The 27009-nt window shown below is 36.4% G+C and overlaps 2 protein-coding genes and 1 pseudogene across 9 annotated transcripts; all 3 read left to right on the top strand.

Moving 5' to 3' along the window:
* The first annotated feature begins 1201 nt into the window (after positions 1 to 1201).
* Positions 1202 to 4246, top strand: LOC140814280 (uncharacterized). 8 transcript variants are annotated; one of them, XM_073173217.1, is made up of 4 exons: positions 1202 to 1464; positions 1697 to 1793; positions 1871 to 1955; positions 2033 to 4246. In XM_073173217.1, the coding sequence occupies exons 3-4, from the start codon at positions 1890 to 1892 to the stop codon at positions 4079 to 4081; spliced, it is 2115 nt and encodes a 704-aa protein (XP_073029318.1). In that variant the 5' UTR covers positions 1202 to 1464; positions 1697 to 1793; positions 1871 to 1889; the 3' UTR covers positions 4082 to 4246. The 8 variants fall into 8 exon arrangements, with proteins under 8 accessions (XP_073029318.1, XP_073029316.1, XP_073029321.1 ...); XM_073173215.1 differs by lacking the exon at positions 1697 to 1793 and having other exon boundaries at positions 1819 to 1955; XM_073173220.1 differs by lacking the exon at positions 1697 to 1793 and having other exon boundaries at positions 1819 to 1955; positions 2039 to 4246.
* A 5010-nt stretch (positions 4247 to 9256) lies between these two features.
* On the top strand, positions 9257 to 23049 carry LOC140815610 (phosphomevalonate kinase, peroxisomal-like; annotated as a pseudogene).
* LOC140815609 (uncharacterized) lies at positions 10722 to 14175 on the top strand. Its single transcript, XM_073174686.1, has 3 exons — positions 10722 to 12768; positions 13510 to 13985; positions 14137 to 14175. Exons 1-3 carry the CDS (start codon positions 10722 to 10724, stop codon positions 14173 to 14175), a joined length of 2562 nt encoding a protein of 853 aa, XP_073030787.1.
* Positions 23050 to 27009: the final 3960 nt, after the last annotated feature.

Raw genomic sequence — 27009 nt, forward strand, 5'->3', positions numbered from 1 at the left:
CGTTGTTTGGAGGAGTATCAAGCAATCATGTATTGCTGATTCCACAATTGAAGCGGAGTATGTAGCGGCTTGTGAAGCAGCAAAAGAAGCCGTTTGGCTGAAAAAGTTTTTGCTAAGCCTTGAGGTTGTTCCTGCTGCATCAAATGCCATTACTTTATATTGTGATAACAGTGGTGCGGTGGCAAATGCAAAGGAACCAAGAAACCATCAGCGTGGAAAACACATTGAACGAAAATATCACCTAGTGAGGGATATTGTTCAACGAGGAGACGTGACAGTGTGCAAGATAGCATCTGCTGAACATCTTGCTGATCCTTTCACCAAAAGCTTAACTGCTAGAGCTTTTGAGGAACATATTCAAAATATGGGTATACTAGACATGACTCATTTACTCTAGGGCAAGTGGGAGGATGTTCGATGGTATGATGCCCATCGAGTACTTTTGTTATATGTTGATGACATTTTGAAATTAAAATAATGTTCATTTATTTGTTTAAATAAATTTATTTTGAGCAATGCATATGTCCGCTAGATTGTTGTATTATTATAAATTGAGTGTTTAAGTCGTTAAACACATAAAGATTCAATTTGTAATTTAATCCAAATTTTTATTGTCCACGATCGGTAAATAAATAAGGACAAATTATTTTGATAAGATCGTCTCAATTTTATTGAAGCCTATCTTTGGTTTGGTAATAAAATTAAGGATACATTTTGTTGTATTGGACTGGATCACGTGAGATTTGAATTTGATTTGACCATACTAATTCAAAATCACTTGATTGTCGTACATAACACCTTAATCCTGAGCGGATAATGAACTTTGATTACTAACTTGAAGTTCTTTGATGCATCAATGAGTGAGACCAAACTATTGGTCAATATCTCGATGTTTTGGGAATCAAAGTGAAATAACAAAGAACATATAATAATAAAACGAAAAACCAACCGGTGAAATATATATCCAATGTGAGATTGAACTGAATTTATTAATAAATCGAACCAAATTGAAACAAAACGAAACAAACAATTCGACTTCGGTTTATGTCGAAAATTCTTTATTTAGTCTTTTCTTCAACAGTCCTTTAGTTGTAGGTCAAGAATTGAATGTAAAATTTCTCAACTACTGCAAAAATGAGATTGTAATAAATATGAATATATTACAAAAATGGTTTAGGTTTGGATATTTTAGCTCGAATCCAAGTCGGATCTAACCCATCCGCAGGCTGCAGCATTTGGAACACTAACAACAATAAAATTCAAAACCCTAATTTGTCTCTCTTCCCCAAATTTTTTTTGTTCATGTTTTACCAACGACTTCAAAAAGTATCAAGAAACATTGGCTTTTCAATGTCGTATCCTTTAGCGTGAACATGGTTCTGTTTCATTGTTAAAGAAATAGTGGATTTTGAGCTGTGGCGTAGCTGATTTTGATTCATTGTCTCAGATTCTTCTTTGATTGCGGTATTCTTTTTGAACTATTCAAGATTTGTTCTTTACCATTTATTAGCTCTGTAAGTGCGTTTTTTTAATGTGAATTTGCTGGGAAATTATTAGGCTTTTATGTGTTGTAGAAGATCTTTCAGATTCTTCTTTGATTGCGGTATTCTTTTTGAATTATTCAAGATTTGTTCTTTATCATTTATTAGCTCTGTAAGTGCGTTATTTTTAATGTGAATTTGCTTGGAATTATTAGGCTTTTAAGTGTTGTAGAAGATCTTTATATATTGGGTTGATAATAGATCAGGAAAGGAGGTGGTTCTGTGCTTTTTTCATCACTGTATCAGCAAAAGGTTCTTGTTTATATTTTTGAATCAGCTTCAAGTTGTGTTTGCATGTTAAATGACAGGATGATGAAAATGTGCTAAAGGAACTGCTTAGTATAAACCATGGAGACTAGTGAGGTGGATATATCGGATAAACAAGGAAAGGAGACAAAAACTACTTCTTCGCTGGTATGTTGTGAGAGGACTTTTGCTTTGATCTTGTTGGCTATGTTGTTAGTATAATTTCAATTTTGTTGGATTTCCAGGAGCAGGCTTCTGCTTATTTTGGCGTAGTTGTGGCTGATTCGATTGGTCGAGAAGAAGCTCTCCGTCTTAAAAGCTTAGCAGAGCAAAAATACACCGCAAATGACATCCAATTTGCATTAAAATACGCCAAACGCGCCCATAAGCTTGAACCATCTCTTGAAGGGCTTTCAGAAATGATCGAGGCCTTCAAAATCATCTGTGCTGCTGCCACGCCCATTTTTCCAGCCACAACAGAAAGTACTTCCGGTCTTCCTCCAGATTACTACAAGATTCTTCAGTTAGAGCGCTTCTCGCACATCAATGCTATCAAGAAACAGTACAAGAAGCTGGCTTTAACCCTACATCCAGACAAAAACCCACTACCAGCGTCTGAGGAGGCGTTTAAGTTTGTGGGTGAGGCAGTGAGTGTTTTATCAGATAAGATTAGGAGAAAAGAGTATGACATGAGGCTTAGGATTGTGATTCAATCACAAACAGAGGGGTTGGCAGTTGTAGGAGCAGAGACGTTTTGGACGGCATGCTCGACATGCAGGCTACTGCATAAATTCGAGAGGAAATATTTGGGGCATAGTTTGATGTGTCCTAGGTGTAAGAAATGCTTTAAGGCTGTGGAGGTGACAGAGAATGCTGGAATTGGAGAAAATTTTGAAGAAGTGGAGGTTAACGAGGGGATTGGAGCTGTGCCTACAAGGGTAAGTGCTAGGATTCAGGAGAAAGTGTTGAAGGGTGAAAAAGTAGGGGTTTTGGAGAAGTTTAATTTGGGGCTGAAGCGGAAAATCAATAGCGTGGGGAAGCCTTTGGAGAGGTCGGGGGAGAAAGTGGCAAGATATGAGGATCAAGATGGTGGGTTGGTGAAGTGTTTAAAGTCGAAGAGAGTGGAAAATGTTGGAAATTCGGGTGGAAGTGGTGATGGAGCAGGCTTGAAAAGAGTGGGAAACTCTGCCAGTGGATACAGAAGGAGTAGTGGCGACTGTGCAAGTGGAAGGTCCAAGAGAGCAAATATTCGAGAAGAAGAAACGATGACGTTGGCGCAAATGCAGATGTTGGTAAAACAAAAGGCAGATGTGGATAAGTTGGGAGTGAAAAAAAAGAAAGATAATAATGAGAAGTTGCAGCATAAGGAGGGAGACAGAGAGAAAATGAATAACACTAAAGGCAATAACGAGAAGTTGAAGCCAAAAGAAAAGGCCTCGACCAAGGAAAAAAAAATGTCGAGCTTGAAGATAAATAGTGATAGCCATAGTGCTTCAAAGGATGAGAATTTGGACGTTATGAAGAAAATAGCTTCTGAATATCATTCAGATGTGGAGATTGAGGTGCTTAGAGCATCAAAAAAAGGTGATCCGGTGATAATGCCTGTGGAAGATTCAGAATTCCATGATTTTGACAATGCTCGAAGGGCAAGGAGTTTCAAGAAAGGACAAGTCTGGGCAGCATATGATGATGACGATGGAATGCCAAGGCATTATGCACTAATTGATGATGTCTCTGTGAATCCGTTTGAGGTATCTTTAAGTTGGTTAGAATGTGAATCTAAGGGAGATGAGGAACTAATGCTTAGGCAGAAAATGGGATGTCCCATATCATGTGGGAGATTTAAGGTTTCTTGGAAAGTTATGGTTAAATATCGAAATTTGTTCTCTCACATCGTGGATAACGAAAGAGCAGCAAGAGACCTTTATCGAATTTATCCCAAGAAAGGTTCTATTTGGGCACTCTACCAGACAAATGATTTAGATACTGAAAGAAGTAACCCAGGGGTCAAAGATAAGCGATGCTACGATATTATTGTCTCCTTGAGCAGTTACAGCGATATTCATGGCTTGAGTATAGCTTCTCTGGAGAAAGTCGATGGGTTCAGGGCAGTTTTCAAGAGACGAGAAGTCGGGGCTCGTGCTGTCCAATGGCTTGGAAAAAGCGATACTAAGCGTTTTTCGCATCAGATTCCCGCGAAGAAACTCTGTGGCAACGAAGCCACCAACCTTCCCCAGGATTGCTGGGAATTGGATCCTGCTTCACTTAGTCCTCAGGTGTCTACAGGGTTATAGTAATGAACATCTAGCTGCTCAATTTGTTTTGCTATTGCTTCATCTGTTTCTTGTAAACCATGGCCTTCAAGTTAGTTTAATTCACAATGCTAGGCAGGATGAGAACCCTGAGGTGGCTCAAATAAATTCCTATTGGTTGCATTTGAATTGATGATTTGAAGTTGAGCATATCATATCCATGATAACAAATCCCCTTAAAAGATGAATTTCAAATCATCTCGATATGAAGCAAATACCTTCTTCAAATATTATCTTATATCCAAATCCTCAAATCATAACTCAACCTATATGCATTTGTGCTTGGTTGTGATACATTGACGCTACTTTGAAGACACTTCATTATTGACCTGATCTAATTTGAGTACCTTTATGTGAAAGAGTTCAACACAAAATTGAAGAGTTCGAACGCAAGTGATTGAATTATAAAATTATTGACTATAGAGATATAGTCATATGGAGACGAAAAAATTGCTTCAAGCACTGACAAAACCAGAGATGCACCTTTTTTCTAATATGAGATAATAGCTCAAATGTATTGTAGAACTCGAACCAAATATCATATAAAACAAAGATGTAAAACTAATCAATGTGTTAATATTCATACCAAATAGTGCTTGACTTTAGGAAAAAGTATAATTTTAGTTCTATAAGTTAGCTTATTTTGGGTTTTAATCTTGTAACTCGTCAATTTTTTTTTTATTATTTTCATCCAATAACTCTTTTTTTGTTGTCATCTTTTTTCCCAAAAAGCTACAAATAATACCGAATATTGTTTATTTGACATTGATTATCTCCTAGTACCTCGTGGAGTTAGAATAAACATATATTATAAATATTAAAATAAATCTAAACAAAAATAAAATAAAATGACACCCAATTTTTTAAAACAAGAGAAAAGAAGCTTGTCGTTTCTTTTTAATTTTGCTTAGATAATGTGTAAAATATATGTTTTACTTTCACTATATGAGTCCTACATAGAGTATACGTGCCAAAATAAACAATAATTTGATAGATTTAGTTGTTTTGGCAAAACTAGGTCAAAATAAAAAAAAAAAATCTGAATTATTGAATGAAAATCAAACATTAACAAATTATATTATTAAAACTCAAAATATGTCAACTTACAAGATTAAAATTATAATTTTCTTCTTGGATTCGCCACAAGTGACATAGTAATACTTTTGCTAAACTCTCAATTACATATTAATTTTAAAATTTTTTAAATATGTTTTTAAAAAATCCCGAGGTATATGAGATCCGATATATTGACAATATTATGATAAATATACGACAGAATGGATGGAAAGGAGGCAAATGAATTTCGCCTCAAGGACGATTAATTCCCATTTTTAATTTTTAAAAAAATTATGATTTTTGAGGATTTAAAAAAAAAATTAATGCAAAAACCACTTATGTTTTGCAAAATTACCTTAATGTTGCATTTAAATTGAATACTTTGTATTTAGAAGGTATTTAAAGGGAGAATTTGAAATGAATTTATATTGAGATGCATTTCAAATGACTCAAAAAATAATTAGTTGATATTTGAAATTTAATGTCGAATGGATTTTACTAAACAAACCAATGTATTTATTAATTATTATTATAGATTTGAAATCTCTAACTTCAAATTTATTCATCCAAATACAATTCAGAACTTTGTTAGCAGAGTTTATCGTCCGTCAATAAAGTTGGAGGAGTTTAGTTTTATTTAAAAATAAAAAATAAAAATGGCAATTCGGTCTCTTTATTTAAAAAAATATATATATTAAGTGGGTTTTTTTCCAAATTTTTTTTATTAGTTTATATATTTAAAAATATTTATTTAAATATTAGATGATTTAGTATCTATAGATGAAGCTCCATTTATTTATTTTTATTATTTCTAAGATAGGTTTGCGAGACTCCAAATGGCCAACCCAATCCGTTTTGGACCGCAATTAAGACAGATCGGTCTGCCTAATTTTGTTATTTAAAAAATTGAAATAAGTGCTAAATTTTTAATTAAAAAATTCTAAAAACATTTAAAATGTTAAGAAAATAGAAAATAATTTTAATAAAATAGTTCAACTAAAATTTTAAACATTACTGTGAGAAATTAATAATTAATAAAATTAATTAGATATATAAAATATAAAAAAACAAAAAATACTACAAAATTAATTACCATTAAAATTCATTTAAAATAAGTCAAATAAAACTTAATAATATATATCTAAAAAAACTTAAAAATACATTTTTATAAAAAAAATTAAAAAAAGATGTTATTAATTACTGACATATGCGTGCATCTTTCTTTTCTCTTACAAAGATGATAAATTTTTTTTAATAAAATTCACGTGTTAGAGTGATGTTATGTGTAATGCCCGAAAAATCAACCTACGTAAACCACATGGATGCAAATTATTTAAATTGATTTTAAATATTTATTTGATGCATATAATATGATTAAATGTATCATTGCATGATTAAATGATTATATGGCATGGTTTCATGATAATTGTAGATTTTATCCGAATATTCGATAATAGGCTGGGGAAAGGAGACCGAGGACGATCAAGACAAGAATAAATATTTTCAAGGCTTCTTAAAATGATTAAAAATGATAGAGTTTAAATTATTTTAGGAGACGAACGCGATTTTAATCAGGAAGCTGGTTTTGGGCAAACGAGGTACTTTTAAAATATCAAATGCATTATTTTTGAAAATTAATTTTTATAAACTTTTATTTTACAATTAAATGAGTGTTATTGGGCCTAATTCACCTAGAAAAAGTAGGCTAAATTGCTCCTAAACTTGAAGGCCAAAAATCAAAGCCCATTATCATGCAAATTTAAAACTATAAAATAGAAAGCCGAAACACACACTCCACACCACACACCAATTTTCGAAATAAGGAGAAGAATAACCAAGGAGTGTTCGTCGCTTATTTGTCCTTCCTCGCACCCGACGCTGACGATCACGTATTCGAGCATTCTAAAACGCAAAGGCACGTTACTAAACCTTTTCTGCGCATCATTCAAACCATAATACGCTTGTTTTTATTGCTTTTGCATGAAAAAATATTTGTATATAATTACTTTTACGATAAAACGAATATCTTAAACGTTTGACGATTTTATGCTTCTTTTATTTAACGTTACGATTTTTAAGGGACCTGCTGCCAATTTAGGATGTTAAAGGACTAAGAAAATGTCGTTTAAGGGACAACATGGGGGCCATACACGATCTAGGAGGGGCCGTGTGTGGTTGTGGGAAGAAACGAGGGATTCACGTGCACGCCATGGGGATTGTAGGAAGCTCCTGCGCGGCTCGCGTCATGTGTGCAAGGCTCGTGCGACGTGTATGGGCTGGTTCCATGGGTCGAGGCTGGTCATTAAGGTCCGTGGGAGGTCTGGTCAAGGGATGGATCGAGGTGGCTCGGCCATGGTTCGAGAAAAACGCAAGGTGGCTCGAGGGAAGGGGCTTAAGATCGAGTTATTTGGGATGGTCTAGAGTCAATAAAAGTAAGAAAAATTCAAAATCGAGAATTTAAAGTCCAGGGGCAAAACGGTCATTTTGCACATGGGTAGTACAAAAAGGCTTGGCAGCGTCCCGAAGAGTCATAATGCATGTTAAATGATTTATTATGATGACTTTGATGAAATAATGATATTTTATGATTTATGGTAACGATGTGCAATCTTTACTGTTAAAATGTTTTTTTTGGAAAGTTTAGGTATTTTATGATTTAAAAAGAAAAAGAAAAATATTTTGAATGATGTGAATTGACTGTGTTAAGGATAAAGGATATGTACGAGATCCGTTTTAAGAAGGAACAATGAACTTACAATTTTATGGGAATATCGTAAGGGAGAAGGCACTAAAAGGAGCCTCTTTACGGGAAAATGCCTCAGAGGGACCCGACGGGCGACGATCGTATAATCATCTTTTTTTTAGGAAAATAATAATAATACTTATATTTATAATTATTATTGTTGTTGTTGTTTCATATAGGTAGCATATAAAAAGTTAAGTATTACAGTTAATTTATTTTACACAAGTAATATAAAATTTATTATTATAAATATTGTATTTTTGTTCTTAATGTATTAAACACAAAATAACGTATTAGCACTATCATAATCATATTATAATTAATCCTAATAAAAATCGAAGCATATGTAAATTAATTTTAGTGTATTATTTTATGATATTCCACATTTTCTTATTCAATTGTAATTAAAAAAAAATTATTATCACCATTTTATTTTGTGTGACCCATTGATTTTTTTTTTTTTTATAGGAATGGAAAGTGTGCCGGTATTTTTATTCGTAGGTGGTAATATTATTATAGAATATCACATTGTAAAATATAGTACCACTGTGTTGAGAGCAACACGAATACGAAGATATATTAATTTTCATGAATTGAAGGAAATAGTGTATCGGGCTGACAAATATTGAAAATTCAAAATTTATCTAAAATTTGTCGGCAAAATATTCCTACATGGACAAGTCACATTGTGTAGAAATACATATTGACATCGATGATGACAACAATTTACAGTTTATGCTAGATTATAGTAACGAAATGCGGTGTATTAAATTGAAACATATTTCATCGAGCATAATGTACATGCTCAGGTTCCTGAATCATACATTCCATGTATAATTGAATGGTTCAATTCGATGTGATTTAATGATAAAGCTGGTACTTTTGCTGCTGTTTTTTTTCGAACCAATAGATGAAAATCGGTTTAATTCGGATGATTGGACTGGGGGATGAGATTGGTATATTACGGCACCTAAGAAGAAAATGTTAACTGGCCGATTTCCACTCAAGGATGGGATTCTGGTGTAAGAGGATGGTACTCGGTTGACACAAATCATATAGGTTTCGATTGTTAACTGAGTGCGCATGCTAGTGGATTGGGTCATGTATTGACACCTGTCGTACCTGATGAACAAATATCACGTGAATTGTTATTAGATGTTCACCTTGACATCATCGAAATATTTACTGAACCTGATATAACTGCAAGTGAAACATACGAAGATGAGCATGAAGACAAAAATGCAACATTTGCTAATATGAGTCCATCTGTGATCATATGCATGCATATCCTTTAGAGATATAAGAAAACTATGTTTTTTTTAAAAGAATATATTATTTATTCTACCTAAATAAACCATTCCTTGGTTTCCTAATTGCACTCTCTCTCGCAGTCCCACCGGCCTCTGATTCTTCTCCAGGTAAGACATTTTACTCTCTCAATTCTTTTTTCGTGATTTATATCCTCAAGATCGTATAATCAGTCATTTTTTTATATATATTTCTACATTTTGATCTGGGTTCGATTTTCTAGACAAGATTTTCATAAAGTTTGATTTTTTTTTGAGGGCAGATTGTTCCTCTATGTGGACCGGGTTTAGTTCATTTGCCTGTGTATTTCTTTGTAGCAGCTTGTATCTTCCCTCATGAAAGGAATTTTATTCCTTGATATACTTTCCATGTTTATCTTTAATATTTTGCCTTTCTAGACGTGTGAATAATATTTGATATGATATTATAATATTTTTATGATATGATATGGCAATATCTTTAAGATATTATCCTTATGTTTAAAGAGTTTGTTTCCTAATGAAATTGCTTTTTGTCTAGGTTAAATAGGACTACAAGAAGAAAACGGCGGGTGACGACAAGTAGAGAGACGAAGAAGTTCGAGGAGTTTGGAGATCGAAGCTATCTCGTACTATTGTTTAAGTGTTGCCGAGAAGTGCTTACATCCGATGATGACAACACCTAATCATTGTGTTGATTAGTGTGTTGAATCTTTGAAGAATTTTTACTTCTTGGTTGATGCATCCCTTGTATATTGGTTATACGGTTTGTTAGAGGTTTAGGATGCAATTTGTTACTCGCCTTAATAAGGGAGTTGTTTTGTTCTTTCACTAGTATTGGTTTTTGTAAACTTACAAGTTTTCTAGTGAATTATTTTGCCCTGAGGCACCGCACAAGTATTTTATACTTGTGCATAATTCATATCTCGGTTGTCACTTTATTATAATTCACGTTGTGTGTTAATTTGTCAAAACGTAACTTCCGCTGCATGTTGTCGTGAGTGTTGCAACACCTACGCACAACACCTATATTCTGTAACACACAACACTGACCCTCAACTCACACATACACTGTGGAAACAGAACTTTCAATTGGTATCAGAGCTTCCACTTGACGTTACTAAGTGAGATCCTGTTTTGTTTTGTTTTCAGAGTGAAAAGGAATTATGGAAGGATCAACAAATACTGTTTTTAGGCCTCCCGTGTTGGATGGATCAAACTATGCACTGTGGAAAGTTAAGATGAGGGTTTTTATTAAATCCATTGATGAAAGAGCTTGGCAACGTGTACTTGATGGTTGGAGTCCACCGAAACTCGAGGATGCTGATGGAGACACACGGCTCAAACCTGAAAGTGCATGGACTGTCGATGAAGTGCAATCTTTAAACTACAATTCCAAGGCTCTCAATGCTATATTTTCATCTGTTGACACAAGGATGTTTAATTTAATCACCACAGTGTATGCGCCAAAGATGCTTGGGAGATACTCCAGAAACACTGTGAAGGATCTGCAAGTGTGCGAAAAACTAGGCTAAGAATGGTGACATCAAAGTTCGAAGGTTTGAGAATGGAGGACAAGGAGTCCATTCTTGAGTATGACTGCCGGTTGAGACAACTCTCAAATGAATCACATGGCCTAGGAGATCCCATACCAAACGAAAGATTGGTAAACAAGGTTCTGAGATCTCTTCCTGAGAGATTCAATGTCAAAGTTTGCGCCATTGAGGAATCTAAAGACACTTCAAACATCAACCTGGATGAACTCATGAGTTCTCTAAGAACTTTTGAAATGAATCTTGATCTGCAGAAAAAGGATAAAGGGAAGACAATAGCCCTTGAAGCCTCAACCGAATCATATGATGAAATTCTTCAACTATCCAAAGAAGTGGATAAGTCTGATTTAGGTGAAGAATCGATCTCTCTGTTTACTAAGAAATTTAGTGATTACTTGAAGACCATGAGAGAAAAGAAGAGAATTGGGCAAAAATCTGGGCTGCCCAATAACAACATTTTTACAAAAGCTCAAAAGTTTACTCCTATGAAAGGACAGGTTCGACCAAAAACCGAAGTGCAAGTTCAATCTAATGTCAGAAACCTGGACTCAGTGCAATGTAGAGAGTGTTCGGGATATGGACACTATGCCAATGAGTGTGCCAATCGTCTTAGGAAAAACAAAGGCATGACTGTTACCCTGAGTGATGAAGAATCTGAAGATGATCAAGGATCAAATGAATCTGAAAATCACACATCATTATCTACTGTGATCAAGGAGAAACGCTCAATGCAAATCAATCCGTTGGGTGTTGCCACAGGTGTTGCAATACCTGGTCGCAACACCGCTTCGAATCCTGTATGCCTTAATTCGACAGTCCTTGGGGAGTCAAGTCAGTCCGAAACACAAGAGGTTGATGATGATGAAGTCACCCTAGAAAGTGTGCAGTCAATGTACGAAGAACTGTATGAAGACTGGATCAAAAGAACAAAAGGAAATGCAATTCTCTCCAAAGAGAACGTTGAGCTGAAGTCTCAAATATCACGACTTGAAGTAATCCTGAGCAAGAAAGATCTGGAATTATGCAAAGTCAAGGAAGAACTGAGAGAAGCAACTCAGGTACTTGCCAAGATGAATTCAAGTTCATCCAAGCTTGACTCACTTTTGATGATTGGACAGAATGATAAGGCTGGACTTGGTTATTCGAATAGTCTGTTCGAAACTGGAGAATCTTCCAATGCAAAGGAAAAACCAACTGTTTTTGTGAAAGGAAGTGTTGAAACCCCCAATACCACACATACTGAAAAGAGTGCACCATCAAAAGTGCGAATGTCTATCAAGAAGTCTAAATCCAGAAAACGCCACTTTATCTGCCACTACTGTTTCAGACCTGGACACATCAAACCCTACTGTTTTAAACTGAGAGAGGATTACAAGAGATGGGAATCTGAACAGGTGTCGTCACAGGTGTTGTACAACACCCGGCGCAACACTGCCAACAGAAAACCGATGGTAAAAAAGGTTTGGGTACCAAAGGCACAGATTCAATGCTCTGTTATTTATACTTCATTAAAGACTAACATTGCAGGAATATGGTACTTTGACAGTGGCTGCTCGCGCCACATGACAGGTTCTAAAGACCACTTGATTGACTTTGTTGAACTAAGGAGTGGTCATGTGACATATGGTGGTGGTGCTAAAGGAAGAATTGCTGGGAAAGGAACCTTGAATGTTGATGGATTGCCTAATCTACACAATGTGCTCTATGTCGAAGGGCTTAACTCAAACTTAATAAGCATAAGTCAACTTTGTGACGATGGTTTGCATGTTAAGTTTGATAAAGACAATTGTGAAGTGTTTGATAAGACTAATACTCGCATTTTGACAGGTACTAGGTCTGTTGATAATTGCTATCAACTTGGAGAAGACATAGTGAGCAATCATTCAAAGGTGAGCGAATTAAACATGTGGCATCAAAAATTAGGACATGCAAACTTCAAGACATTAAAGAATCTTGGTAAGTACGATGCTGTGAGATGTATGCCTAATTTATCCTCTGGAATTCCGTATGTTTGTGGTGCATGTCAAAAAGGTAAGCAAACACGTGTTCCCCACCAAGTGCTGCAACACTTTGGGACAACACGGTGTCTTGAGCTCTTGCACATGGATCTTATGGGTCCAATGGAAGTGGAAAGTCTTGGAGGTAAGAAGTATTCATGTGTTTGTGTGGATGATTTCTCTCGCTTTACTTGGGTAAGATTTCTTAGAGAAAAATCCGATACATTTGATGTTTTCAAGAAATTACATGCTAAGATTACTAATCTACATAATCTGAGGGTTGGAAAGATAAGGACCGATCATGGTAAAGAATTTGAAAACCCACACTTTGTATCATTTTGTGAAAAGAGATGGATAACTCATGAATTTTCGGCCCCTAAGACTCCTCAACAGAACGGAATAGCCGAAAGGAAGAATAGAACACTGCAAGAAATGGCTAGGGTCGTGTTAAGTTCTAAGAATATTTCAAAGAGATTTTGGGCCGAGGCCTTGAACACAGCATGTCATATTTCAAATCGTGTGTACTTAAGGAGTGGTTCTACTATGACATCCTATGAAATCATCATGGGAAAGAGGCCAAACCTCAAGTATTTTCATGTCTTTGGGTGTGTATGTTATGTTTTGAATGATCGAGAACATCTTGCAAAATTTGATTCTAAAAGTGACAAATGTTTATTCCTTGGATATTCATCCAACAGTCGTGCATATCGCATGTACAATCTTAGAACAAGGACGACTATGGAATCTATTAATGTTGTTTTTGATGACCTTGCAGATCTGACGGGAAAAACAATCGAGGATGATGTTGATGGGCTGCTGAATGTAAGTGAGCCACTGCCTAACACAGATGTTGCACCCGGTGTTGTAACACCGAAGCCAACACCTGCACTGGCAGAAGCAAATGATGAACCAGAAGAAAATGGGGAAGATGATGTTGATGTAACAAATGGGTCTGACATTCCCAGCAAGATTCAGAAAAATCATCCTTCGTCCCAGATCATTGGAGAGACATTTGAAGGAATGCAAACTAGAAGAAAGGAGAAGGTGGACTATCGGAAAATGATGGGACTAGTATGCATGACTTCCGTATACTCTCAGGTAAGCCATTCTTGTTTTGTTTCTCTAATTGAACCCAAAAATGTTAATGAAGCCTTAATAGATGAATTTTGGGTCAATGCTATGCATGAGGAACTTGAACAATTTGTTAGAAATGATGTGTGGGATTTGGTTCCTAGACCTGATAATGTGAATGTTATTGGAACCAAATGGATCTTTAAAAACAAAACTGATGAATCCGGAATTGTTGTGAGAAACAAAGCTAGGCTAGTTGCTCAAGGGTATACTCAAATTGAAGGTATTGATTTTGATGAAACATTTGCCCCTGTTGCTCGAATTGAATCAGTCCGACTTTTACTTGCTATTGCTTGTCACATGGATATAAAATTATATAAAATGGATGTGAAAAGTGCATTTTTGAATGGCATTTTGGAAGAAGAAGCGTATGTAAGCCAACCTAAAGGATTTGAAGATCCACACCACCCGAACCATGTCTACAAGTTGAAAAAGGCACTGTATGGACTGAAACAAGCTCCACGGGCATGGTATGGTAAGCTTACGGAATATCTGTTTGACTTGGGCTTCAAACGAGGTGAGGTTGATAAAACCCTTTTTATTAAAAAGTCAAAGCATGATATACTTGTGTGTCAAATTTATGTGGATGACATAATCTTTGGTGCTTCTTCTCAAAAGCATGTTGATGATTTTGTTAAATACATGTCTACCACATTTGAAATGAGTATGGTAGGAGAATTGAGTTTCTTTCTTGGTTTACAAATTAAACAAATGCATGATGGTATTTTTCTATGCCAATCTAAGTATGCCAAGAATGTGGTAAAGAAATTTTCTACTGAGAACACTAAACACATGAAAACTCCAATGGGGTCGACTGAAAAACTATCCAAGGACGATGTTGCTGCAAGTGTTGACAACACCCAGTATCGCAGCATCATAGGCAGTCTCCTTTACTTGAATGCAAGTCGTCCCGACATCATGTTTAGTGTATGTTTGTGTGCCAGGTACCAAGCTGATCCTAAAGTCACTCATTTAAAAGCTGTTAAAAGAATTTTGCGATATATATCTGGAACAGTTGACGTAGGCTTGTGGTACACCAAAGAAACAAACACCAATTTAGTGGGTTTTAGTGATGCTGATTGGGCAGGAAACCTAGATGATAGGAAGAGTACCACTGGTGGATGTTTTTATCTTGGTAACAATTTGGTGTCATGGTATAGTAGAAAGCAAAATTGTGTGTCCTTGTCCACTGCTGAATCTGAGTAGGTCGCAGCTGCTAGTTGCTGTTCACAACTTTTGTGGATGAATCAAATGGTTAAAGACTATGGATTCAACAGTGACACCTTAATTGTATACTGTGACAACTCAAGTGCAATTGATATTTCAAAAAACCCAGTACAACACTCTCGAACGAAACACATAGACATTAGACATAATTTTATTCGAGATTTAGTTGAGAAGGGTATAATTCGAATGGAATTTATTATAACTGAGAACCAACTGGCTGATATCTTTACAAAACCATTGGACTTTGAGAGATTCTCCAATCTTAGGAAGTCTCTCAGCTTGTGTGCACAATGATCACTCATGGATGTTGTCCTCGGTGTTACAACACCCGCAGACAACACTTAGCATGCATGTACATTTTATTTTTAGGATGCTAGACATATTGCATACATCCTGTTTTGTGTGTAGCCTGTACAAGTGTAGGATACTGAATGGCGTGCTCTCAGGTGTGAATCGAACTTTCTATCAAAATTTTCTGAAGTATGAAGTGTGCTCAAACTAAGTCGTAAAAATGTGAAGATGTTCATGTACTACATGATCTTATCCACTAATGACTTCGAAATATTCTTGAGCAATAAGGTGAAAAATAGAAAAGAGGATGAAATAGATCAAAATTTTTGTTTAGAAGAAAATGGAAAAAGCTACCTAGAGGAGTCCAATGAAGACCGTTCTTCTAGTGTGGGAGCTACCACTTCTAAGTCAGAATACAGATAGAAAAAGCTACCTAGAGGAGTCCTTTGAAGACCGTTCTTCTAGAGTGGGAGCTACCATGCCTGAATTAAACATGTTTAAGAAAGTTCGAGTCCAACCTGTGAGTGTTGCCAAGAGGTGTTGCCAACACCTAAGTACAGACTGATCACAGTTTTACCACATGCGTGTTTATTTCATTTCTGATCATATCATAGACATAAACTTAGGTCATTCATACTGCTGTTTTGTGAATTCATCATATCCAGTGGGGTGCCAGTTTTTAATTCATGACATTCGAAAAATAACCTAACCAACTTAATCTTGAATATTCTTGATTTCTAACTGATTGTGGGGTTAATTTGATGTGGCGTTTTGTTCTGATTGGTTTCTTGAAATAATAATTACACCGGTTCAGAAAAAGTTACCGTTGGGTGAGCGAAAAAAAAAAACTGATTCGGAAAGGGCTGTAGTCGCGGCTTAGCAAAATATTACCGTTGGAGGGTAATGCTTAAATTCTTGCGGGGGTATAAAGACTAGCTTTACTGTTTACCCTTTCCCTCACATTCTCAATATTTCGCATACCCTTGCTGTTCATTTGTTTTTCGCGCAAATCATTTGTGAAAATTTCTGTGCAGTTCGAAATCTTTCTACCACTTTGTTTCGTGATTTTGCTGATGGCTGGTTTTGATCCTCAAGATATAAGAATGAAATGGCTGCAAGTATGGGTGGTGAGTCACCGGACACAAAACCCTCCACCGAAGTTAATGTCGAGGGAAAGGAAATTGTGGGTCTATCAGACGAACCAATGCCACTGGAAACTATCGTCCCTGGGGAACCTGGGAATGAGATTGATGTTGAGAATCCACCAGATTTCGAAGCCCTGAACAGAGCATTTCCCCCTGCCCCCATGCGCAGAAAGTCAAAAGAGACAAGCAGGGTTCGACCCTGACTTTGTTCCAACCAAGAAACCACGGGCATCTACAACTTCTAATCTTCTGGACACCGATTTCTCATCGGGGGACGACTCCGATGATGCTGATTTTGAGTTGGTGGCTCGTCCCAGACCAACTCCTGCAGCAAAGGTATCAAGTTCCACCTCTGATACTGGAAAACAAACCCCCACTCAAAATCCCCAAAGTCCTGCTGGTGAAGGAACCTCAGAGAAGGCTGAAGAAGATGAACAATCTTTGGCGGAATTTCTTGCTCACCTTAAGGAAGAAAAGGCTGCCCAGAAACGAATTTCCAAGGAGGATGAGCCTGACTCAGAAATGCTGAAGGAATTTGAACAAAATCAACCTGGAGCTCCTGAAGATTCCTCTTCAACATCTGTATCGGATTTTGAATCTGAAGAACAGAATGATGAGGGTTCTGAAGATATTAGTTCTGAGGGGAATGAATCTTTCGAAGAAGAAGCTGCCCCTGATGCTGCCGGTGTTGAGGACGATGTTGACAACACCGAGGACCACACTGACTCTGCTAACTACGACTTGAGTAAGTCATTCTCTCCCAAATTTTATTCTGAAGATGCCATGGCGTTATGGCCGCTGTTTGTTCAGAGAGAGATGATAGAAGAGAAAAATATTGATGTTAGTGCTTATGGGAGATACAACCTGATTGAGTTTCTCAAGAACCGAAGGTTGCTGTCAACTGTCACTACAGCTGTGCCCTACTGCCGTCGTGTAGTGCTGGAATTTTATTGCAATCTCTTGAAGAGTGTTGGAGATGAGGACTCTGTGAAGTTTGGAAGGGTGTTTGTACGTGATCGTATTTACAATTTCTCTCCGTCAGTGATCAATGCCTTCTATGACACTCTCGATGTTGAGGAAGCTGACGAGGATCTTGACATCCATGCTGTAACCTCCGTGCTGACTAGAGGTGTGATCACCGTGTTTCCTGACTATCCTAAGAAGCTGAGTGCTGCTAATCTCACTTCTTTCTACTCTGTTCTCCATAAGACTTCCATCTGGAATTGGACGCCGTCGACAAATTCCACCGCTGTGACCAGAACACAAGCTCCGGTCCTCTTTGATATCGGCACTGGAAGGGCCTTTAATTTTGGGAAGCTGGTCTTCACAACAGCATTGCAATATGCTGAGGGGGATTTCAAGAAGACTAAACTGCCATATCCCTCACTGATCTATGGCATTCTGGAGTCTCAAGGATTCATTCCGGATATAGATGAAGATTACTGCCCTGTTAGAGACTCCCTGAAGATCTCTCCTGCATACTTTAAGGGCCACCGAAAGATTGATCTGCCCTGGCAAAGTTCGAGTGTTGCTTCGGATGTTGGCCACACTGAAGACACAACATCTGAGCCCCAGCCTGACACTGCTGATACATCTGAGCCTCTAACTGCGAGTCTACCTCCTACACCGCCTCCTGGTTATGTTACATTATCTGTCTCCTATATTCGCGCTCAAATTGACTATGGTCGACAACAGATTGCTCATGCCAAGCAGACCATTGATTATTACGAAAATCAAGTGGCAGATTATGAGCTTCTACTTGCTGCCAGCTACCATTCTGGACAAAAAGGGGAGTAGATGATACAGCTGGAACCAGTGGAGCCCAAATGGATGAAGATGCTGATGGCAGTCATGATGAATAATGATATTTTATTTTGCGTTATTTTCTCTCTTGATGTTTCTAGTACTTCAGTTGTTCTTTTATTCTCTCTGATATGTGTCACTCCTGATTAATGAAATATTCCGGTGTTATGATCTACATTGTTGCAATATCTAACATACAACACTGGCCAATTGTATCTGTCATCAGGTGAAGGCTTAAATTCAGGGGGAGTCACTGAGTTATCCATTCAGGGGGAGTCCAGCCAAATACCATTTGAGGATTGTTTTGTCCAGAAAGGCAAAAAGGGGGAGATTGAAAGGAATTTTATTCCTTGATATACTTTCCATGTTTATCTTTAATATTTTGTCTTTCTAGACGTGTGAATAATATTTGATATGATATTATAATATTTTTATGATATGATATGGCAATATCTTTAAGATATTATCCTTATGTTTAAAGAGTTTGTTTCCTAATGAAATTGCTTTTTGTCTAGGTTAAATAGGACTACAAGAAGAAAACGGCGGGTGACGACAAGTAGAGAGACGAAGAAGTTCGAGGAGTTTGGAGATCGAAGCTATCTCGTACTATTGTTTAAGTGTTGCCGAGAAGTGCTTACATCCGATGACGACAACACCTAATCATTGTGTTGATTAGTGGGTTGAATCTTTGAAGACTTTTTACTTCTCGGTTGATGCATCCCTTGTATATTGGTTATACGGTTTGTTAGAGGTTTAGGATGCAATTTGTTACTCGCCTTAATAAGGGAGTTGTTTTATTCTTTCACTAGTATTGGTTTTTGTAAACTTACAAGTTTTTTAGTGAATTATTTTGCCCTGAGGCACCGCACAAGTATTTTATACTTGTGCATAATTCATATATCGGTTGTCACTTTATTATAATTCACGTTGTGTGTTAATTTGTCAAAACGTAACTTCCGCTGCATGTTGTCGTGAGTGTTGCAACACCTACGCACAACACCTATATTCTGTAACACACAAGACTGACCCTCAACTCACACATACACTGTGGAAATAGAACTTTCACCTCATCATAGCAATCATAAATCATTTTAGTTTGTTGTGTTATTCAGCTGGAAAAGATCTTTGCGGATCACTGTATTAGCAATTTCAAACAAATGGCCGTGTGAGTCGACTCTTCTATCTTTTTTCTGTTTGTTTTGATTCAAGAAGTTTGATTTAAACTTATTGCAGAGTCTATGTTACTGATGACAGTAGATTGTGTATTGATCATGACTTGGTTGATTATCAACAGAGTTGCTTCTGCTCCGGGAAAGGTTTTGATGACCGGGGGCTACCTTATTTTGGAGAGGCCGAACGCGGGGATTGTACTGAGTACAAATGCCAGATTTTATGCAATTGTAAAGCCACTTTATGAGGACATTAAACCTGACGGTCTTGCATGGGTATGCCTGAATTCATGAAATGCTTGTGAATGAATGACCTCAGTAACTCTAGATATCTGGATTCGTTTTCCACAATACTTGGGATGTTTAAGTTTTTACGTAGCTTTAATTGTCAGAGAGGAGAATATGCTTGCTCTTCGTTTATTTTCTTAAAGATTCAGCATTTTTTTTCAGTCATGGACAGATGTGAAACTGACTTAAGGGAAACCATGTACAAATTGTCGCTTAAGAATTTGTTGCTTCAGTGTGTTAATTCAAGGTGAATATCATACCATTTTAATGTAGTGATTAGCAAGGGTAGTATGTGATTATATGGGTGAATTTTGCATTCAAATACCTTGTGATTAACAAGAAAACCTCATTCTCTCGGCTAATTTCAGTGATTCAAGGAATCCATTTGTAGAGCATGCACTGCAATATGCAATAGCAGCTGCACACGTGAGATTTGACCAAAATAAGATTGATAAATTTCATTAACTTCTTTTATTAGGTAATATCGAATTATTTTCTTTCTTATTAGGAAGTTAAGATTTTGAAGGTATATAGGCTAAACTAAATCAGTTATGCAGGTACTTGACATAATTATATTTGGTTGCAATGAGTTTTACTCTTATAGGAATCAGGTAATGCAACTAAACGTTATTTTCCTGTAAACTATTTGTAGTGGATTTCTAGTTTAGAACTTATCAGCTAATAAATGCGATGTTTAATTTCATTGCATCCTGATTTCTGAAAGATCGCATAGACAAAAGTTTTTTGTTGATCAAGCATTAACTTTTGACCATTTTTAAATTCTGATGTGAAATTGAACTGGTCTTTCAAAAAACAAATAATCAGGCTAAGCAATTCAAATTTTTAATGTTTCTGATAAAATTGTCTTTTAGCCATCAGTAGTGTATGTTGGAAAGCTGTGAAGCAAGTTTGTTGCGAAGTGGTCTCTATAAACTTTGGACAAATCTCAATCTTTCCAATGTCAATATCATTAGCATACAAGTTCATAGTTATAGATCATTGAAAAAACTTTTCAACTGGTTTCTCTGGTTCGCAGATTGAATCACGTGGACTTCCATTGACTCCCGAAACATTGTCTTCCCTCCCACCTTTTGCTTCAATCACCTTGAATGCCGAAGAGTTGTCTGAAACAAATTGCAAACCTGAAGTTGCCAAAACTGGTTTGGGATCATCCGCGGCTATGACAACTGCAGTTGTTGCTGCATTGCTTCATTACCTCGGGGTAGTCAGCCTTCCTTCTGTGGTCAAAGAACATATTCATGGAGATAAAGATTCTACGGAACTTGATGTTGTACATGCTATTGCTCAAACCGCTCACTGTATTGCACAAGGTAAAGTTGGTAGTGGGTTTGATGTGAGCTCTGCTGTTTATGGTAGTCAGCGCTACGTCAGGTTTTCACCAGAAGTGATTTCTTCGGCTCAGGTATCTATTTTTTGTTACGCCAAATGTTTTACTTTTTACTTTCAGGTATCTATTTTTTCTTATTCAGTATCATTTTAAATGTGATTTCTATCAAACTCGTACCTCTGTAATATGAACCAAGATACGAGATTTGTGAAGACTTCCTGTAGAATACCACTTGGATCATCAAATTATTTTTCACAAAAACGAATACAACGAACTGATGATATCCCCTGAAATATGCCATATGCCCATATCTGGAAAAAATATTTCCTTCTGCACTGTGACCGCTAGTACGGAATTTGCATTAGGCACTGTTGAATGGAATTTGATTGAAATGATATTTGACAATCGGTCAATCTTTTGACTAGCTAGTAAGTTGCTGATTGTTTATGTAAAATTGTAAAACATGGACCGATATACTTCTTACAAGATTCTCGTAAGTGCGGGATTTGCTGATTATATCATACTTTCATCTTTGTTGCAGGGTTCTGGTAAAGGGTTGTCTATACAAGAGGCCACAGATAATGTGCTAAAATCTAATTGGGACCATGAGAGGATTAAATTTTCCTTGCCTCCATTGATGACTCTTGTAAGTACCAAAAGGCATTTCAGGTGCATGCAATATTATGGATACATTTTCAAGCATAGTACATCGACTTGTTTCAAAAGGTTTCAATTATTCTGAGTTTAATGCCGCTTTTCATCCTTTCAATTGCATTATTTGAAACTACCTTCTTATAATGGAATGAAATAAAGTAAACTAATTTCTGTAATCAACTCTGGTTTTCCTTGCCTACCACTAGGGGCAAGCTGATCAGATCTCAAAGTTCACTGCGAAGAAGTGTGACAAGCTTATAATATCCATGACTGTGGCTTTTTTAAAATGCCAAGTACCAACCCGTTTTTTTCCTTTTGCTCTCCAAATGATAAACCCCTATCAAAAGAATCGATATTTATGTTCTGCATAAGTTTTGGAAGAGCAGGAACTGAGGGAAGAGCAGGAACTGCAGGAATCGATTCTTTTGATAGGGGTTTATCAAACCCCTAGCTCCAGATAATGCTAGGGGGGGATTCAACCCAACCACATGGAAGACTGCTTTTCCGAACTTTTTTCTGCAGTGGGCTGAGGGGGGGATTCAACCAAACCACATGGAAGTTGTTAGAGCATTATCTGGAGCTAGGGATGCCATGCTTGGGATCCGTAGTAACATGCGCAATATGGGCTCAGCTGCCGGAATCCCTGTATGTTCTGTGGAATTTAAGTAAAACATGTTTTTTTGTGAATTTTTCGTTCATCACTCTACTTTTACACCTATTTTACTGTTTATTTGCATTGAAAAACCATTTTCAGATAGAACCAGAATCACAAACTCGATTACTTGACACAACAATGAACATGGAAGGAGTTCTATTGGCTGGCGTTCCTGGAGCTGGTGGATTTGATGCAGTCTTTGCTGTCACCTTGGGGGATTCAAGCCAAAATGTGATAAAAACATGGAGTTCGCTTAATATACTTGCCATGCTAGTGAGGGAGGATCCTCACGGTGTTTACCTAGAGAACAATGATCCCCGAGTAACAGGTGTTTCTTCTCTTCATATTTCTTGAAAAATTCATTTTTCTTGTATTAAAGTTAATGGAATAAGGGGCATGATATAGACAAAATAATAAGCACAAAGTGTTGTTGTAAGGGTCTCAATATTATGTTGCTTACATTATTATTTTTAAATAGTTCTTTTCATGTTTCATGTCAAATTTTGTAACACTTATCATATATTAACAGGTATTGATTTTTACTTGATAAACTACTATCAGGGTGAATCAGTTTTGATTTCCCCGAGCAAGAAATTCTTTCAGCAACTGCTTTGATATTTGATACGTATGGTGTCAAAATTGCATTCAATTTCAAATGTTTCTAATGAACAAGAATCGCGAATTAGTAAAATGGAACAAATAAGTTTGTAGATTTGAATAAAATGTGAAAAGTGTTTAAATTGAGAGATAATATAAATTTACTTGATTTCAAAGGGAACAAGATATCAGAAAAAGGAAATTAAATACTCTTATATTCTATTCCTTGATGATATTGAAATCTTGGAAAAATCTATGTAAATCTGTATAAATATCTTATCTACACTTTCTTTTACAGAGATGGGCTTAAAAAGGAAAGGAAGGAGGATGCCCATTAAGAAGAATAAAAGGGCAGAAACGTAGAGAAGAAAACGGAGGCGCACAAAAGAGAAAATATCAGCGCGGAAGAGAGAGGCAGAGGAGAGAAGCGTACAGAAAAGGAGGCAGAGGAGAGAGAAAGAAAGAGAACAGAATACCACACGGAAGAAGAACACCAGGGAGAAGGAAGAGAGAGGAGAGAAGCGTGCAGAAGAGAGAGACAGAGAAGGAAGGAGAGGGAACGGAAGTGCAGAACAAAGGAATAGCAGAACAACGCGGAAGAAGGAAAAGAAGGGAGGAAGAAGGAAGGCAAAACCAGCGAGGAATTCCTCACACACACTACAAATCACTGAGAATTCCTTCCACTCATTCTTTATTTTGTTTTCTTCTATGAACTTAAATATGTGTTCTCACTTTTCTTTTGAATTCATGGAATAATTTTCTTTAGGCTAAGACCACAATAGGACCAAACAATACTTTATTTGATATTTGTTTTATTTTCATTATATTATTTTTCTTGATTTTAATTATTGATTGATGTTAGTTTAATATTTCTTGTTAATAGCCTGATCAACTATTTACATGTATGTTGATTAATCACGACTCGGAAGATGATTGATTAAATATAGCAACAAAGACGTCATCAACACATGGTTAAACTGACTAGAAATAGTATTCGGTTTCAGTGTGCGGTTTTAGGTGAAAACTGAAATTCCACGAAGATTTAATGCATTTAAATCTAATTAAATTCAATTAGAAATAATTGGACTGTTAGACTTAAATAGGTTTATTAACTCGAGGAATCGTTTAATAAATAAAATTGGGGATTTCACCGTGATTGTCAAGAATTAAATAATTAATTGGATTTTAACACGTGTCAATATAGTAGAGTTTGGTACCGTTGTGTGTCTTAGTTATTTATTTGAATTTGAATCCCTCCTTGATATTTGAATCCCTCGTTTTTAATTGCAATTATTTTATTTAAAGTTTAGATTAATAATCCACGTATCATCTTTTTATTTATTTTGTCTAGCTTAAGTTAAGTGATAAAAATTCTAGTAATTAAATATTAGTCTCTGTGGGATCGATACTTGGACTCATCGTCCATTTACTATAACTTGACCTAGTCCGCTTGCTAGATTTGTTCCCAACCGAAATACTCGGTCAAGTTTTTGGCGCCGTTGCCGGGGACTAATTTATTTAATATTAGAATAAATTACTTATTTGAGACTAGACATTTTTTCGAATTTTTTTTTCTATTTTATTTGATTTATTTTTATTTTATTGCGAGGTACTTCAAGATGGATCATCGGGGAGTGTTCAGGAATTTTTCCCAACAATACTCAGAACCATTCTATGCTGCTTGGGGGAGATTCAATGATCTGGCAAACAACTTTCGGTTTCATGATTTGTCAAACTACACTCTTATTCAATTTTTCTATTTTGGTTTGGATGAGGCAACAAGAAGTTGGGTAAATTATGGGGCTTTGGCAACTGGTAGTCACTTATTTAATAGAGAATACAACAGTGCGATGCACTTGTTAAATGATATGGCAGATTTCGACTACCACTGGCATTGTGATCCTTCACTGCAGGGTTGGAGTCACCAATATCCTCCACAATTTTACCCCGATTTTGTAAACCAACCATTTGAGCAACAAGAAGAGCGTAGTGCACATTTAGATGAAATCATAGCCCAGTGGAAGAAGATGGTCAACTCTTTGTGTTTCATCGATGAACAGATTGAGCTTCTAATGCAACCAGTGTCCGAAATCAACCAAGAGGACGAAGCGATTTTTGTTGATCAATTAATGACCAATCAGGAAGAAGAATTCTTCGAGGAATCCATACGCAAGGATGAGGCAGAAGTGAAGCTGGAGGAAGAAGAATTCTTCGAGGAATCCATACGCAAAGATGAGGCAGAAGTGAAGTTGGAGGATGTAGAAGAACACAAGTCGAAGGATTTGAACTCATACATGGTCTTAACATATATTCCACCAGCAGATTCTTTATTTCCATCAAAGCAAACTCAAGAATATTACATCTTCTACGGGCTTGATCATGGATTAGATTGTTTTTCCCCTAATAATCAGTCTTTGCCGAGTGTTGTTGGAGCGACGAGCTTACAATGTCAATATCATGCCAAACTTGAGGGCACACATAATCAAGACCCATATGTAATATCGTATGATACTTACTATGGGCGGAAGCCGCTATTTGAAGGCTGCTTCTCCATTGTCTAGCTATAGACAATCAATTTAGTGCTTGCTGGGAGGCAACCCAGTGATTTATTTTATTTCATGTCATTTCATTTTTATTTTTGTTTTTGTTTTCATTTTGTTAGTTTAATCCTCTGTGATTTTGGTGTGTGTAGGAAATATTGGAATGAAGTAAGATGCCTTAGACTCTGGAAAAGATAAACTGTTGAAATAAAAGATTTCCAGCACTGAGGAATTCTACCATCCCCATGTAGCACTCCATGGAATTTAAAGCAACACTGTCAGGGAAGTGCTCTCTTACTATTCTACATCCAACTTTTATATTCTTTTTTGAATAGCATGACACTGAGGACAGTGTAAATCTAAGTGTGGGGGGGATTTTATTTGTGTTTGTTTCATGTCACCACACTTAACATGTGCTTCAATGTTTATTCTTTGAGAAACTGCACTTGTGATTTCATGACACACTAATTGACTTTCTAGATTTTTGAACACTCAAGAAATTACATCCCACCTAGAATTGATTGAGATGAGCTGTAGTTGTAGCCGAAGGATTTGAGCACAAACTAGTTTTGTATCATATTTTGAGACATAATCTATGCACTTTAGGTCATACTTATATGAATTAATCGTGAATTAGTAAAAAGTGAGCTCATGAAAAAAAAAAATTGAAAAAAATGAGAGGAAAAGAAATAATCTAGAACTTGTCTGATTATCTTTCGAGGCGAAAATACGGAGGAGAATGAGTTAGGGATGATTTAGGCGATCTTTGGACCGTTTGAGCCTTTCGAGCCTACCAAATGCATCATTCATACCCCTAGTATCCCCTTTTGAGCCTAATAAATCGAATGGAGTGTGTCAAAGACATACAATTAGCCCCCATTCGTATTCTTTCAAAATCCCACATCAACTACCCAATTTAGCATATACACTATTCCTCTACCTTAATTTTGAGAGAAATAAACCCCTTTAGCTCTTTAAAATTTTTAATAACTCCCATGTGTTGATATTTGATAAGAAAAAGTTGGAGGAGTTTGAAAAAAATCATGAATAAAGTGAAGGGGATTGATGAAAAAAATATATGTAATGAAAAAAGAAAAGATGGAGGAATGTTGTATGATGTGATGATTGAAAAACCTAAAACAGAATGTCGTTGATGATTGAACAAATATGAAGGAAGAGAAAAAAATATGGGGGAATATGAACAAAAGTAGAAGGAAGATGAAAAAAAGATGGAGGAATGATGAAATTCAATGAGGAGGAAAATAAGAGATGAAGGAATGCGCTGAAGGAATAATTGTTTATTTTCTCTCATTTTGAATCTCCCTACCTTTATTGTAGCCGTGAGCCGTGGCCTAACATTATAAGCTTGAAAAGACCTATTGACCGGGTCATATTCCTCCAACATTTAGTGGAGAAAGGTATGAAAT

This window comes from Primulina eburnea, chromosome 15 (genome assembly GCF_022965805.1).
Source record: "Primulina eburnea isolate SZY01 chromosome 15, ASM2296580v1, whole genome shotgun sequence".
NCBI classification, from domain to species: Eukaryota; Viridiplantae; Streptophyta; class Magnoliopsida; order Lamiales; family Gesneriaceae; genus Primulina; species Primulina eburnea.